Genomic DNA, 16,876 nt, shown 5'->3' on the forward strand with positions numbered 1-16,876 from the left:
TGAGGGAGCATCCTCAGGGAGCATTTTTGCACTGTCTTGATTCCTGTATGAGAAAGTCTTCCACAAGGTAAAGAATTCATGTCCTTTTATTATCGCTTATTCCTTCTCTTTGCTGAAGAGGCTAGACTGAAGGTGCTTTAAATATGCAGTATGAAAAATGTATATTCAGTTTTGGAAAAGAAAAAATACACATGGGCAGTTTTGCTGAAATAGATGGACACTTATTAAAGAGTGCTTAGGAGAATAGGGTTATTCTGTGTCCTGATGAAAGCATTTTTAAGTCCAGGCGCTGTGGAATTCCTGTTCCCTTCAAATGCTCTAAAATTCTGTATTGATTGTATTTAACATGCAAATTTTATTTTTTATTAATTTACATTGAAGTATAATTTATGCCTTGCCTATAAATATACTTCAACATGAAGAGTGTAGAATGGTAAGGATCTCACCGATGAATTTTTGTACAAAACTTTTTTTGATAAATGAGTCTCTACTTTTAGTAGCTTTTGATAATGAATCTTAAAGTAACTGCTTAAAATCATGCTCCAAATATTCAGTATTTAAGGATGATGTATTAAGTGTTCCAAGTAGCTTGCTTACAAATAGTCAGGTAGATGAATTCATTATGAACTTGTTAGTATGAATTAATTCATATTTTATAATGGACACTTTTACATTCAGGAATATATGCATAAAACAGTAATGGAAATATAGGAGGAAGATCAAACAGGTTTTTGTTTTTTTTTAGGAGGTAGGACTTCTTGATTTGTGTTAAGAAGCTTCACTGAAGTGTTGAACAGTTTACAGATGTTGTAATTTTGAATAATTTTTTTAATTCTGATTTTTGCATGGTTTTATAGTGCTCTTTTCATAGAAACTGATTCTAAAACTGGTAGTACTTTGTAATGTAGGTATTCTTCAGTGCAAAATATGGTAATGTGGCATAGCAGCTCTAAATAGAATTGTTAATTTCTGCCTGGATACTTTTAATTCTTTTCCTATATGGTGTAGGTGCAGAACTGAAAAATCTGAATTTTTCAAAATGTGAAAAAGTAAAATTTGAAAAGTGAAAGTAAAAAAGAAGGGTCTTTTTTTCTGAGTCTTCTTTTAAACCTTTGGTCTACTGTTGTGAATTACAAATATCTGCTAAGATTACTGTACTAGAAAAATATAATCTTCAATTTTTTTCTTACCTATGACCTTCGAAAGAGACAAACATCCAGGTTAATCCAGTCCCTCCCAGGTGTTTTACTGAACACAGTTATGAAAAGGTGGATAACAAATAACTTTCAATTCCTCCATTCTCTGCTACTGTCATGATTTAGGTTAGGAAGTGTAGGATACCCAACTGAAATTACATCAGTCTGTCCCTTGAAACTGTATGTCATGCATATTTATATAAATATATGCAAATCATCTCTGTGGGGACCAAGTGTGCGTCCATACATTGCACTGCTTGGAAATAAATGTACTTATTGATATGTCTGCAGACACAATCTCATTTCGTACAATAGCTACGTTTAAATGTGCTGGTTAACTCGTTTGAACCCACGGGTTGGTATACGGCACATCTGGATTACCAAGGCGATGTGGTTCAGAGTTCAGTACATTTTCTGATTTCCCATTTAATATTTGAAATGGAAATGACTTCTTCTGGCAGGAATATGAAACTGGAGGTAACAAAAAGGCTGGAGGCTGAAAGGGTGGAACTGGCAGGCTTTTATTTCAGTTCTGCCACATATTCTTTCAATGACCTATGCAAATCATTTAACCTCTATGCATATTGGTTTTCCGTATGTAAAATGTGTATCTCTGGATATCAGTAGGTTATTATAGGGCCTAATGTGATAATTAGATCCACATCTTGCAAAGCGTTGAGTAACCTCAACTGACTCTGACTTCAATTAGAATTGAGGGCACCAAACCCCCTTCAGCATTCAGATCTTGTATAGTCAACACCCAATTATCCAAGTTAAGGAAGGAATGAAATGAGAGAGCAAAAGCATAAACACAAAACATAGGTCAACCAGCTTATAAAATATGTGGTAATAACACAGTGCAAGAGAGAAAGCCTGGTGATACTGGGACCAGAAATTCTGGTCCATCACCAGCGGGCGCTGCCACGCCTGGGTGCTGGGGTGCCCTGTGGGGGTGCTGGGGTGCCCTGTGAACACGGCTGGGCGGCTTCCAACTGCGAGCTGGCGGATGCCGAGGTGCAGTCGTTTTGTGGTGGGCTGGATAATCACCTGGCACAGATAACCAAGAATGGCCCGCCTGTGTAAGTGCTTCAAAGTCGTCTTCACAAAAACCCTTTGCTCAGGGGGTTTGACTTTAATATATTTACTATTTTTATGCTGTAGAAGTGTAGAAGCTATTTCAAGCACCAACTTTTTGAACACTGTTATATTTTTGTTCTGAACTTTGTGCATAGCATAATTATTTGAAATTTTCATTCAGAAGAAGAGGAATTTAGTGTATCAGAAGTTTCCCTTCCCCCTCCACTCTTCCTTTCAGATGTAATGTGGCCTGAAGTTCCCTGCTTAACACTGAATTTGTCTTTGGAATTTGGCCAGTGCACAGTAGTAATGTTTTGTGTTCCCTATTAAAATCGAAGGTTTTGTGACTCATCTAGGATAGCTTTGTTTCCAAGAGTTGAGGGGAAAAAAAAGGAGGGAAAAAAAAAAAAAAGAAGAATGTAAGGGAGGAGAATGCAGAGGGTACCTTTCCCAGCAGGGATACTGCTGCAGGCGAGCGCGTACTTTGCCTTTCAGAAGGGGACAATCAGTCATTCTTTCTACCCCAGCAGATTGTAAAGTATTACAATGGTGCAAAACTTGGACAATGGAGATCAAAAGGAAGAAGCTGGAACAAAGAAAACATAGAGCTTTGTTTGTAGGGAGAATAAAATACTTTAATATGATAAATTCCTGTTCTTCTAAACACATGGCCCCTAGGAAATTGTTCAGTCGCCTGGGATTAATGTTCTGTGTTCTGTTCTGGGGGCAGCAATGGTTTGTAACTGGCGCACACACAAACTCTGTATCGAACCTGCAATTAAGTCTTCTGTTGAACACTTGACTCTCAAAGAAAATGTTTTGAAATAAAGTGAATATAAATTAAAAAAAAAATCCCTCTCCATTGAACTTCGAGTGGCAAAACTATTATGCCACTTCACTGTATCTCTAATAATTGAAGTTATTAGTGCATTTTGCTCAAAGGCATAATGAAATTAAAGTCATATGTTATTCTTGAATTTATTCTAATTGATTTAAATGAGGGTCAGAAGGAGTGCTAGAGAAGTTTTAAAAATATTAATGTCATCAGTTACTGTCTCAGAGCATTGTGCGCCATTTTTTGTTTTTTATTACCACGATTTTTTTTTCTTTCGAAAATCTTAATAATTTTTTTTTTTTTTAATTTTGGCCAGATTTGTTTACCACAATTCAGTAATGCAACCACCTGAAACATTCATGCTATACTGTGGTATGAGTATGTATGTTCGAGGATTTATTATCTTGTCTCTACTAGTGCTTTTTTAATAGTCTTTGTCTTCTAGCTGGCTCATCTGTCTTGTTTCTTCAGGTAGCCTCTTTGATTTTCTTTTGGTGGTGGTTTTTTTTTTTTGAGTCGCTTTACAAATGGTCAGTCTATTGGAGCATTACTGAGATTTTGTCATTCAAAGATACATTGGTGTTCTTAAATGTATGGTTTGAAATGATCAAACATTGAACTGAGTCAATAAGCACTGTGTTGTTTACTCTTGCACGTGACTTCATATCTTGAAAGCATGCAATTATGTCTTTAATGTAAGTTTGTTTCAAATGTCTTGTTTCCACATCTTCTTGTTGCATTCACTTTTTATTCTGCTTTGTTTATGCACCTCTCAATCTGGATTAAGCAGGTCTGTGAATCTTCTCAATGCATGCAAACTGAAAAAGCCTGCTCTAAGGTGAGGGATCCTTAATAGCTTTGTAGTGTTGAAGCTCAGTTGTTTTTCCTTTCTGTTTCGGTTCAACACACAGAAAGTGGCTGTTTTATACAAGCATTAACCTGGCAGGACTGTAATTATTATTTCCATTTTTAACATTTTCAGAAGTACGTGTTTAAAACTTTCTCATCATTGATAAATGTGGTGCAAAACTTAAATAATAATGATTTCACTTACAGTACCTGCATTATCTCTTGCTAACATTATTTTTATTATAGGAGTGTTTAATTAGACCACATTGCTGTCTTAAAGAAGTTAAAAGTTGTGTTACCAAATGTTATCTTTTAAAATAATTGAAAATGCTATCCTTTCACGTTACTAATGTAGAAGCCAAATTCTGGAATCCAGTTATACTCTACAAACCTGTAAGTTAAATGAATATTTTCTGTCATTTTAAATTCTTCCTCAGGTGACAGTGTATCTACTGTAACCATGGTATAATCACTGGTCTTTAACACTATAGCTACCAAAATGTGTATATGCCAAAACTGAGCTAATACAATGGGGTTATAATCGTCTTTTCCAGCCACCTGCTAATACTTCTCATTGGGCTGCTGTTGTTGTTGATGAAAGTTTAAAATAAAATTTGTCAGAAGATGGCCTTGCTAATTAGTTTAAGCAGTCATGGATGTAAGCCAAAAGAGTTTAGAAGAATTTTGTTCTTGTGGTAAAAATAGTTTTTATACTGATAGGAGACTTCATTATTCAGAAAAAAGATAGCATTACACTTGTAAGCTTTAGTCCCAGTCATTCATTTTTTACCCACCAGGTCATCTTTTGAATGTTGATAGATATAAAAATAAACCCCCAAGCAACATTAAAAGTAGTTTAAATTTGCTTCTGTAACTTATATTATTTTATACCATTAGTATAATTTGATGGTTTCCTTAATTTCAGTGTAGGCTGATATTGCCTCTTTTCCTTAACCAGGAAAAAATGCCAAAATAAAGGTATGATCCTGCAAAATCACACAGAAAGGATGTTTTTGCAAGTACTGTATATAAAGCAGTGTAAGGACTCATGCTAATAAAATTATTTTATGTGGAGTAAATATTTTCAGTATCAAGGCTTTATTTTTTAACTGTAGTGTTAAATTGGATGATGTTATGAGATGCAAGGAGAACAGTTAAATGTTAAGAGTATATTCTTTAATTTACTACAGGAGTTTTTTTCATGCATTTGGCATTGAGATGACCCGGATAATATTAGGCTAGTGTAGGAAACACTTATTTCTGAGATGAAGACAGAATTAAATTCTTTTTACTGCCTTTTCCCTTCTCCTATGAATGTATTTCGCTTTTTGCCTGTGTGATTAACTTTGCATTCTGCTTGCTGTCCTACATCGTGCTCTCCACAGAAATGGTATTTTTTTTTAAATTTCAGCTTAATCGTTTGAATTGTGCCCATTTTTAATACAAAAACGTAGCACTGAACGTCTGTTTTGCCATTGCCTGTTCCAGAAAATTTTTTTTAGAGCTGCCTGAGATGCATCTTAAGACGCATCCGCTCTGCGGAGCTGCCCCGGATGGGGGCTTCCCTCCGTTCACAAGGGCGCCTGCTTTGCGGGAGGACTCCAGTTCAGTTCTTCCCATCGTTTCTGTAACTGAGCCTCAGCTGAGGTGTGGCAACATTCCCCTCCTCGCTGGTAAAAAAACAGGAGGGAGCAGGAATATATCTCTGTTGTGTTTTGGGTTTTTTTTTTTTTTTTTTTTTTTAAAGTGTACTATTGGTGGTGTACAGTTGATCAGCTGAATATTTTTTGACCAGATGGAGAAGTCTGTCTTGTTTCCTTTAGTTATGAGGAGCCAAAGCCTCTCTTTCTTACACCACACACAGAGAGGGACGGAGCCCGAGGAGCTGACTGAGCTAAGAGGGTAGGGGTGGTTGCTAGGGGCTGGTGGGGAAGTTCGGAGCAGTCCTCCAGGGTGCTTGAGATGAGCCTCATGGCAAGCAGAGAGTCCCTGGGGGTGTACGGAGTTCAAGGGGGAGCTGACTGGGGGTGGTGAAAAGGGCGACTGGGATGAGACTGGGCCTTGAAGGAGCAAGAATGGAAAGATCTAAACTTTTCACAGAGGGAGGGAGCTTGTGGTCGGGATTTGGGTAGAGGGGTGTGAGCTTGAAAGCGATGATTGGTGTCCGTGGCTTCCAGGGTGAGAGAGCTGCTGAATGTGGCCATTGAGTTACGGGGATGCTGTGGGTAAAGGGGATGTTTCCATTCCGCTCTTTGGAGGGGAGAAAACAGCAGAGGACTGGGGTGGGGGGCAGTGAGACTCTGCCACTGAGTTCTGTCTTTTAGCTGCTGCCCTGGGGCCGTTCCTGCCTTGGTCTGGGTAACGCTGCCTGCGCCTCCTCTGCACAGGGAGCGTGGCAAAGTGGAAAGCATCGCCCAGCCTGGCGCTTCGCTGCTCTCTCTCCTGCTAGGAAGCACTGGTTAGGGAGAAGTGCTTTGAACTAATGAATAACCACTATAATTTGTCTTCTGTTAGGTGAAAGCTCTGAGTGGGCTCTTCTCAATTTGCTAAGTAGCACTGCTTGTGTTTTGGCTCTCGTTTTTCCATCCGAGGGAGCTGGATGTCTGAGGGGGGCCATAAAGTCAGGCAAGAGCTCCCTGACAGCTATCTTGGCAGGAAGGATGGTTGAAGAGTGAGAGAGTAAGGCAAGCTTTGAGCCTGTGAGAAACCCCTTGTCAGGAGATGTGGGGAATCTAATCTATTCATACATGTAAGTAGGAAGCATATATTTTTGACAAGCTAACGAAAGAACGCAGGCTAGCTCATCGTTAATTGCACTTTGGGGTATGTTAGAACTAGCTTTGAACCACAGAATAATATGTACTGAATGAAGACATGAAGTTAGCTTCCTGGTGCTCAAATTTCGACCTACTTCTGGCATTCGCTGTAGACTGGCTGGAGGTGTCAGGTAATATACTTTCTCTTTAAATCTTTCACTTCTTAAGAAAATCCACAAGTCCAGAAGTATGGAGTGGTAGTCATAGATTTGAAATTGTGACCTGGAAAATAGATATTGCAACTTACTCTGTGATATTGATTTAGCCCATCTTCTATTTTATGATTAAGGAAAAAGGAGTATGTTTGTTGCACCAGGTACTTGGCAAAACTCGCATGTAGGCTCTTTAACACATCAAGTTATGATTAAGAATGAAGTTGTGGTTATTTTTAGGGTTAGCATGCTACTTAATATGTTTCTCAAAAATATTTGTTATAGAGGTACGTGCTTTTACAACTGCCACTGTAAAACTTGCTCCGTTTTTATTAGCACCGTCAAGAGAACCAGTTCAGCTGAGCGTGTGTCCCCAGGCAGTCGGAGGGAAAGCTATGGAGATTCCAAAGGGAGTCGCAACCGCACTGGATCCACCAGCAGTTCATCTAGTGGTAAAAAGAACAGTGAAAGGTAATGTTATCTAAATAGCTATCTCCTTTCTCTGCCTGCTGCCCTAATAATGAAATTAGTTTCTTTAGTGAGATTAGTTTCTCTAGTTTAGCAAATATTTGGAGCTTTTTTTAAAAAAAAAATCCAACAATTGGGCAAAAATATGTTTAAAAATATTTCAAATAAAACAGGTTTTTAAATTTAGATGAAAATTATTTGCCTTATTTCCAAACCATAAATAATGTGAGAACCTTGAGTTGCCTGGAAAGGTTTGTAATTATTAAACATACCTTTTGCATTATCTTAGTGGTTTCCCTTGGTCCTCAAGTTCCTGACATATACTTTTTCAGGTTCCTGGTTGTGGTGGGTTGAGCCCAGCTGGAAGCTAAGCACCACACAGCCACTCACTCCCTCTCCCCCAGGAGAATGGGGGAGGAGACTAGGGAGAGAAAAAGTGAGAAAACTCATAGGTCAAGATCAAGACCATAGAAACAGAATGCTGATGAAGATCACATAATAACATAATTTACCTGCTCCATGTGGGCACTGGTGCCATCATAGGGGTCGCTGGGTTGCTCGTGAGCTGATGGTGTGGCACAAGACATCCCTTCATTTTTATCGCTTCAGCATCTTCACTTGATGTGAGGAGTGACCGTGGTTGTTGTGTATTCATGGACAGCCTAAATATAGGTGATGAAATTATTAATAGTTTATATCCTGGCTTATATCCTGGCTTATATTTTCAGCTATGAAGCAAGACAGCAAGTGTGCAACTTGCAAGGGACTTACCAAATTATGGGAATAATGAAAAAACTGAGAATACCATCAGAGAAAAGGTTATAAAATTGTAAACAAGGAAGATAGAATTAAATATTTACACAAACTAAAAATTTAGCCAGTGTCAAATCTTCTTGATGATGTGCATCGATGCATGTGAATGAGGTTTTTGTAAGCCAGCAGAATTCTGCAGGACTGGGCCTTCCGGCACTGTTGGAAATCTGACTTTATCTCAGCATATGATTTTTTTTCTTAAATTTTTTTGTAAAACAATTATAAACAGATAGCCTTTGGGGAATGTATTTTGAAGAGATGAGAATCCTGCAATGGTACTGCATAGAAGTGATTTTGGTTTGTTTACAAGATTTTTGTACTTCACTTCAAATTTCCTTAAAGACTGAAATATAATTGCAAAAAAAACCTACTATTGCAATTGGCTCTTTAAATAATTCCTAAAAAATACTGGTTTTGAGAGGCAATCGATCTTTTATTGAATTACTTAGGAGCCATGTCTCTTTCTGCATGTGCAGACTTGGACAAAATTGCTACTAAGCATCTCAGACCCATCTAGCACAGAGAATGTGTACCTTGGTACATCTGATGGAATACTGCGGAAGCAGAAAACCAAATATCAACGCTCTTAGGGACAAGAGCTTTGAAAGGCAAAACTAAGCAAGAAATGAAAGACCAGTTAAGGGGTTGCTGGGAAGATAGAAGTTTGCTTTTTGTTTAAGCTGGAAGTTCTATGAAGTGTTGCAGTAGTGCATAACTTCATACAGTGACCTTGTGACAGTGAATTCATTAACAAGGAGCTGCTGTTTTCTGTGTTGATCTCTTGAAGATGGTAGGTTTTTCTAAGGCTCATTTTTTACACTTCCTGCTCTACGGCACATATCAAATCATAGCAACAAACCTTACATTGTGACTTCATTAATTCAAAAAACATCACCTTATATAAACTAAGCAAATTTCTTATGGAACCTTTTTGCTAAAAAATTTAAATTTCTGTCATTAGATGGGAATGTGAGGAGGAAGTACAACTACCAATGGTGAAATGTCAGTACTTTTCCAATTAACTGTACTTTTTGAAAAAAAGTTTTAACAAATGTGATGATCCTGCAGTGTCCTTTCTCTATGCATTTTATCAATGTTTTTTAACAAAACATTTCAAGTTCCCAAAGGGTGAATTCTGCATATGTTGTGCAGTGGAAGATAAACCTGTCAAAATCGAAGTACAGTGCTTTGCAAAATCTGGTTTTTTTAAGATATACCTGAGTTCCTGCTACCTGCATAAGGTGATAATTATCTGAAATCAGCTTTATATTAAAGCTACTAAAGAAATAAGGTGACATTATTAATTAGGTTGTTCTTAATTTAAATTAAGGAAAGATATGACTTCCAGCAGCTATATAGAGGTACTGTACACTTGAAAAATGGATTCCACAATAGCTGAGAGATAAAAACCTTATGATGTAATCAGTGGTTATCTGCAGAATTGTTTTGTTTCTGCTATGAAGTTGATCATGGTACTTGAGATGCATTTTTAGTTTTTAATACTATTCTAACAGCTACCAAATGGTTACATCATTCTGCAATTGTTAGGCCACAAAGGGTTGTTGAGCGACAGCATTGATCAGAAATCGCTTATTTTGGACTCAGGGAGGAGGTCCACCACGCAAGTGATGTGATGCTTAAATAATGTGCAGGTATCCCAAGGATCTAATCGAGAGTGCGTGTTAGAGTGCTTTAGCTGGAGCTAGTGATGTTGGTGTCCCTAGGAGAGAGTTTCCCCTGATTTCTGTCACTTGCAGCCTGAGGGTGTTGAGCACCACAGCTCTTCCTGCCTTGAAGAGTGTCCTTATCCTGTGGGAGAGGTTGGCTGGAGACTCGCCTTGTGCTACCTGTTGAAGCAGGGCCACCGTGCAAAATACAAAGCAAGAGAAGAAGAAAAATGAGCAGGATTCTGTATGCTGGGGACTAAGGCCCCTCCTAAAGCTAACTGTATGTGTGAAAGAGTGAGGAAAAGGATGTTGCTTAACCGTCTTCTCACAGCCTTATTATTTGTGTCATTGGTCCTTATGAGTCCTTTCCAACTTAGAGATATTCTGTGTCTGGTCTGTAAATGAAGCTTAAAGCAGAATGCATGCAGGAATCTAAAAAGGCTGTCGTGAAATTATAGATTTTTGAAGTATATGAGTTGTAGACAGTTATGCATAACCATGATGTTATAGAAAGCTATTTTAAGAAGCTTTAAGCATAAGGAGTAAGGAGATGACCACAATCTCCCATGCTGCTGTGCGGTGTCCCAGCTCCCTATGGCTAAGCCTTCCTAAGGGTTAGTAAGTAGGAAGTAACTCAAGTTCATGAAGAATACAAATGGTACTCGGAGGTCTGAGCTATGTGTGTGATTAGGGTTTGTATAATTATAAAGTACACATGATTTGCTTTATTACTGTCATGAATCAGCTTTTCACATCAGTTTCATTAGCTTGAATAAGTCAGCGTGATCTGTTCAGAACTAGGGACACTTTTGTTGCTAATATGGTAGCATTTCTAGTGCTCCAGCCCATAAGGTTTTTAATTTCTAAAAATATCTCAATTCATAAGAGAAAATGTTAATCTTGTTAACAATGGCAACACATCATGCTATTTATATAGATGAAATTGGCTGTGTACACCAGCTTGAAGCATAAATTTTGATAGGCATGATTAATACTAAGGCTGATACTATGAAAAGTTGCTAAATTGATGTGTAGGATCAATAGAATTCATTTTTTAATTTTGTTTTGGTTTTATCATTAAGTAAATGTAGTATGCTCAATGTAACTGTCAAATCAAGGCAAAAGGAAAAATACCATAAAATTATTTGCTACAACTTCTGTTGTAGAGAGAATCTTTTATGCTTAGAAAAAATTGTGTGCAAAAATCCAACCCAGTTTCATTTCTTTTTTTTTTTTTGATTTCTCTATATCTGCCCACTGCAGCCTAGGAATGGATGCGGAGATGGCATCACAGCTCTAGGGATACTTCATGCTTCAGCATTTCTCCGTCAAAATTATAGGATCCTTTTGGGATCACCCTAAGAAACATACGACTGTAATCTGATATTTCAAAAGTTTTGCTGGATAGGAAGAAAATGGAACTGGGAGGAAAAATAACTGTGTAATATAGCTTTGTGTACCCTTCATGCTTCATCAGAAACAACACCCTCAAGCCTAATTACACCGGGGCAAAGGACAAAGAAAGCAAATGACTGGCATTTCGTGAAAAAAAAATTGCTTCTTTCTGGCTAGGGCAGTGCTATCCAGAGAGCTCTTCAGCTTTGCTGCCTCTTCCTTCTCCACACGCTTCATGTGTTTTCACCACAAGTTTTGCCAAATCCTTTGTCAGACAAAAAGACAAACTGATTTCAGATTGTCTTCCAGGCAGCAGTGTAGTGAGAAGGAGAAGACATTTTAATCACGATGGATATGTGCTTTCTGGGTTTTACAAAGTACTGTCATTCACCAAGAAACAATTTGGTAGTGTCATGATTTATGTAAGCTCTTTGGAAAAGCAGGATTCAAACTTTGCTTTGCTCCTTAAATCCAGAGAGAACAAAGCCATGAAGTAGGTGAACACCCACACGTGCCCTGGTACAGTAGCCTCCCCTGCTGCACGTATGCAGAGACATTTTGTAGTTAGGGATGTATTCCTAGCTTTTAGTTACGGTTGTTGTAAACTGCTTTGGAGTAACAAACCTCACTGACTGGAAACCAAAATTGATGCAGCTACTCATGACCAGTTTCTGTGTCCTCCTGTAACTGGACTAACTCTGCAACGGAAGAGGATCTGGTAGTTGGTAGAGGAAAATATATAGTTTTGAGAATGTAAGGAGAATTGAATGTAAAATTTTTAACGCCTGCCATCAAGGAGCCACAAAGTTTGCTGGTTTTAATTGTGTCTGCCAAGGGATTTACCTTGTAAATAATTAAATTGAAAAAGTATTTTTATTTATATGTACACACAAACACAAAATTTGTCTTTTACATTATATTTTAAATGTTATATTAATGCTTTTGTATGTGCAGACTGTATGTGTGTGCTTTTTAAAATAGAAATTTTTTCATTATTTTCACAGCAAACCCAAGGAACCAATGTTCAGTGCAGGTAGGAACTTTTAAAATTTTTAAGCAGATAACCAGTGTGATAACATAGTAGATTTTTTTTTTTTTTTTTTTTCCCTGTGGATGCCTAGGAACTGATATTGAGAATCTAAACATGTTACTTACAGGCTACTGATAACATATTTTTTTAAAAGTTGATGCAGTTTGCTCCAGTGTTTATTGGCCCAAGAGGTTTATTTTACAGTTAGTATTCTTTGTAAGAAGACAAAGAAGAAAAAGGCTGTGCCTTCTTACCCCAAATAAGTCTTCCCTTTCAAAGCAGTATTAAGGTTTTGTTAATTAAAGCATATGCCAGTTCTGGCTGTGATGCTGTCATGTTCATTTAGTCATAAAAGGGAGCCCTCAACTACTGTTAAAGAATGCCACATCTGTCCCAGTGCCTTGTGATAAATTTTGTCAAATTACAAATGAAGAAAGTGTTTTGTTACTACGGTTTTGGAAGTCTATCTTTAATTTGAAAATCACTTTGACTTTTTCCTACTTACATATTATCCCTATAAAAAGATTTTGAAAGTGATATAGCAGGTGTAAGTGAAAGCAGAATTTGTCCTTGTCATTAGACAGCTACAGACTTTTGAACAATCTCAATAAAAATGCAAAGTGGAATAGTATACATAACAGTTATTTTTGTTCTGAAAAACTAAGGACAACTAAAATAAAAGCTTTCTTTTAATGGAATAAGGGAGCGAAAAAAACTGTTGATTTATCAGATGTATCATATTCTTTTTGTGTATAGTTCTGTAACAGTAATCATACATCAAGCTGAAAAAGTAGCAAATCTTTGTTTACTGAGCTGATTGATCAGCATCCAACAAAGCTCTTAAGCCATACTTTAGGGTTTAGTGTAATTGATTTTGAACTGAGTAATACATATTTTGTGGCAATACAGTCACAGTTCATGTCCCTTTCATGAAAACTGTTGGCTTAGAAAAAGAAAACTTCTGATTCACACAGAATATACTGCTCTTGTATAACATTTCTCCTTCTCTTGCACCATGTAAGCAAAGGTATTTGGAATAATTTTTCTTGTGACACTTTCCCTGTAGATAAAGATCAGTGATTAAACAGATGTGACGCCACTTTTAGCCTTGTCACCTGAAAAAATTCCCACTGAAATTAGTGGGGTTTTTTTTTTAAGAAAGTTATACTTGGTATTTTGCTTACTTTAAGCATAGAGTTGCATAATGGAGCTTAAGCTAGCATTTTAATGATAGAAGAACTAAATTGAGCCCCTAGCTGGAGGAAAAGTGTTTCGACTGTAACTACCCAACATACGATGTGGCGTATGGCTCAGTGTTATGTCAAGTACCAAGTTAGCCTCCAGCAGATGACTGGACAGCAGGTAGAGCAGGTATTTAGTAAGTTTAATGTATTCAAACACATCTTTATCTAGCCCTTCTGTCTCTGTCTCTGTAATCACAAGGGAAGCGCCGTGTGACACACTGCAAAGGTAGGCTTCACTTCCAAAACCTCATAGCTCTCGAAGCAAAATGGTACTGGTGGGATAAAAGCTCAACGTGTAAACAGCTACCTTCTAACCTGCGCACATTTTGCAATGTTAAAACTTTTCTATTGAGTGGAACAAAACTATTACGCCATCTATTATGCAGTCTACTGAATTATAACCCTTGGGTGCACTTTAATAATAATAATAATAACGGGTTATAATTTAGATTCCTGTGGATTTTGTCAGAAGAATTTGAATTAGAAAAAATATGTTGAGAGAGCTATATGGCAACACATGGATGTTCACTGTGTTTGAAATGGTGTTCTGCACATTTGCTGAAATTCATATAGAATTTGCCCCGTTGTTGGCTGTTTTGCTGTTAGGCTAACATGGTTATAGAAGCCTTGGTTTTTCCCTTGCTTTTTCTTACTGAATAGACTGTAGATTTTTCTGAATGTTGAATAAACAGACCTAGGCTTCCAACTAATTTCTCAGTGCTTTTTGCTCAATGTCATAAAGCAGAGTTATATTTGGTAAACATACCGTATTGTTTTCTAAAGCTTTAGCTAAACTGTAGTGTAAATATGCACATTTTGGGTGCATGTTTATGTCTGTGATACAATCACAGATTTGTCTTGCTTCTTAGAGATAGCTAAATCCTGACAGTTTCTCCACTAATCAGCATCTTTCAGCTTTGCAACCAATCTAAAATTTCACAAAGCAAAGAATGTTTGCTCTTAAGGCAAAGTCTTTTATACTCTCTGCCTCTGTGTATTCTTTGTACAGTTTTATGCCTGCAATCAGTAGTGATCTCCTTTGCAGATCCTACTGGCATTCATGTGCCTTCTTAGTTCAGTTCAGTAACTGTTAATTTTTAAGTTATTTTCAACAACAATTTCAAATTTACAAAATTGCAGATGTAAAAGATACATTTGTCTAAACGTTTCACCATTGGTCTGTCTTTGTAGTTTGATGATTGTCTGTCTTTACATCTGTATCTTCACATTTAGAACTCTGCTGTCTTAAAAACTTAGTTATGAAAAATGTGAGGAAAGGGATGTAGTTTGGTTATGTAGATAATATGTTTGGATTACTGACAAAAATCAGTACAGTTGTAATTAATATTACCAAAAGTTAGAAGTAAATACACGGTACGGATTTCTGTGCCTGACCTAGTCATCCTCGTTTCCTCTTTACAGTTGAGAGAGAGAGGCATTCTGAAGGCAGAATTTGTGTACTTGGTATAATATACTTGGTATAATTTACTGTACTTGCTTTTGGACATCTGCCTTAACATGCCATTAATTTGTCCAAAAGTACCTGCTTCTCCCTGTTTACTCTAAAAAGGAGTTTTGAGTGACTAGGTCAGATACTTCCACTGCAGATTGCTAAATGCAAGTTTGATGAGTCCCATAAGTTTCAGGTGAGAAAAGCAGCGCAGTGAATTAAACTTTCATTCATTCCCAGCCTTTGATAAGCTCAGCCAGTGCTTGTCACTGCTGAAAATCTATTGACTTCCAATGCACCAGTATCAGTAGTGCTGGCATGTGTTTCAAGCTCTTTAGATAGGTGCTGCATGCGCATACAAATAGTGCTGTGATGCTCTGCTATTTAATGCCCTATGCTCCCTATTTTATTTTCCAGTACAGATCTATTGGAGTAGATTTTTAAAACCAATTCCAGTATTCTAGCATTTTAACAGGCATCTTAAGCTCCAACTGTGTCACCATTATTTCACCATTATTATTACTTCTTTTTAGCGTTCAGTTTTCTGTTGTTTTCATTATATGTATGAATTCTATAAACGAAGGGATTTTAGAGAGCCCTAGCCGTAACTTTACTGTCACATATCAGGTAGATCTCTTTCCCAAATGAAGTAGTGTAAAGGCAAAAATACACATATATTTAGGTAAACAGCATAGCTATGACGTTTATTTGTTCAACCAATAAAATTTATTCATTTAGTCAGGATTTGTAGCATATGCATATTTCTAATTCAAATAAAGCCTTAGTTTTCAAATTAAAAAATAATGGTGTAGTTGTAATGATACTGAACAATTCATAGCATAATTTTAACAGTCCTAAATTGTTTAAGTTTTTTTCATTTACATGATTTTGTTACTTCTGCCCTTCCATTTCCTCTGTGCCCACGATTATTCTGTCTAGTAACTCTACAGATGTCACTGACTCCAAAACTGCTTGATTCGCATGAGAACAAGGCTGAACCCCTTGATCTGCCGATGGAGCAGCAAGAGCCAGCACGTTCTGAATGTGGACAAACTTCACCAGAAGTTCACAGGACACCCACTTTGGCCTTGCCAGTTCCCAAAAGTCCTAGTCAGACCTTCATGGCATTTGCCAGATCTCCTAGTTTTATAAGCCCCATGAAGTCCCCAAGTCAGTACTTCCAGATCTGTTATTAATTCCTGCTTCTCTCCCCCAAAAATATTTCTTACCAGTTCAACACATTACTTTTAGTATTTTCTTCTAGAAATGTTTACTTCTGTCAGCCAATTCAGTTTTTGTAGCTTGTCTTCTGTATGTCATTTTCCTTTCTTTTAATGTGCTGTCAATGTTGTCATTCCTTTTTCAATGTTTAGTAATTCTTAAAGTGCATATCTTTTCCGCATGTACATCAGCATGGTTCCTTTTACTAACTGTTTGTGTTCCGTATTTCGAATGTATCTCTAACACTGTATCAAGTGTAAAGCATATCTTTACACTGAGATGCGAAGAATGAGAGTGTTGGAAAATACTTTAGATGCTGATGCTCCACTGTAAATATTGATTAAAAAATAAAATTAATTTGAAGTGGCATTTCTGCGTTAATTGTAATCTTTGATGTTTTCCCCTTCATTTTTAATATTTTTTAAAAAGTAATATTGTAACATTTTTCACCAAAAAAGTTTTGATTTCAGTCCTTTCAGCTTTGTATTCCTTCTTGACATTGCTAAGTTCTAATTCTGCTGCTCAAAATATTTAGAGGAAAAAGGGACTTTGTATGTTTAAAAAAAGTTCTGCTTAGTTATTATGATTTACGAAAAAAAAGCCTGCTTAATTTCTTGAGTTTGATGTTGCATGTCATTCTCTAATTGTAACGCACCAAACTAT

The 16,876-nt window shown here is 37.0% G+C and overlaps 1 protein-coding gene across 2 annotated transcripts in view; it reads left to right on the forward strand.

Annotated features, from left to right (window-relative positions):
* EML1 (EMAP like 1) overlaps positions 1 to 16,876 on the forward strand; it is a 92,160-nt gene that overhangs the window by 37,007 nt on the left and 38,277 nt on the right. Inside the window, exons 4-6 of one of the 2 annotated variants that reach the window (XM_075426506.1) lie at positions 7,262 to 7,396; positions 12,273 to 12,301; positions 13,742 to 13,768. In XM_075426506.1, the coding sequence (XP_075282621.1) occupies positions 7,262 to 7,396; positions 12,273 to 12,301; positions 13,742 to 13,768 (191 nt within the window). The remainder of the gene's footprint in view (positions 1 to 7,261; positions 7,397 to 12,272; positions 12,302 to 13,741; positions 13,769 to 16,876) is intronic. The other variant, XM_075426507.1, reaches the window with a different exon arrangement.

Source organism: Opisthocomus hoazin, chromosome 7, assembly GCF_030867145.1.
Source record: "Opisthocomus hoazin isolate bOpiHoa1 chromosome 7, bOpiHoa1.hap1, whole genome shotgun sequence".
NCBI lineage: Eukaryota > Metazoa > Chordata > Aves > Opisthocomiformes > Opisthocomidae > Opisthocomus > Opisthocomus hoazin.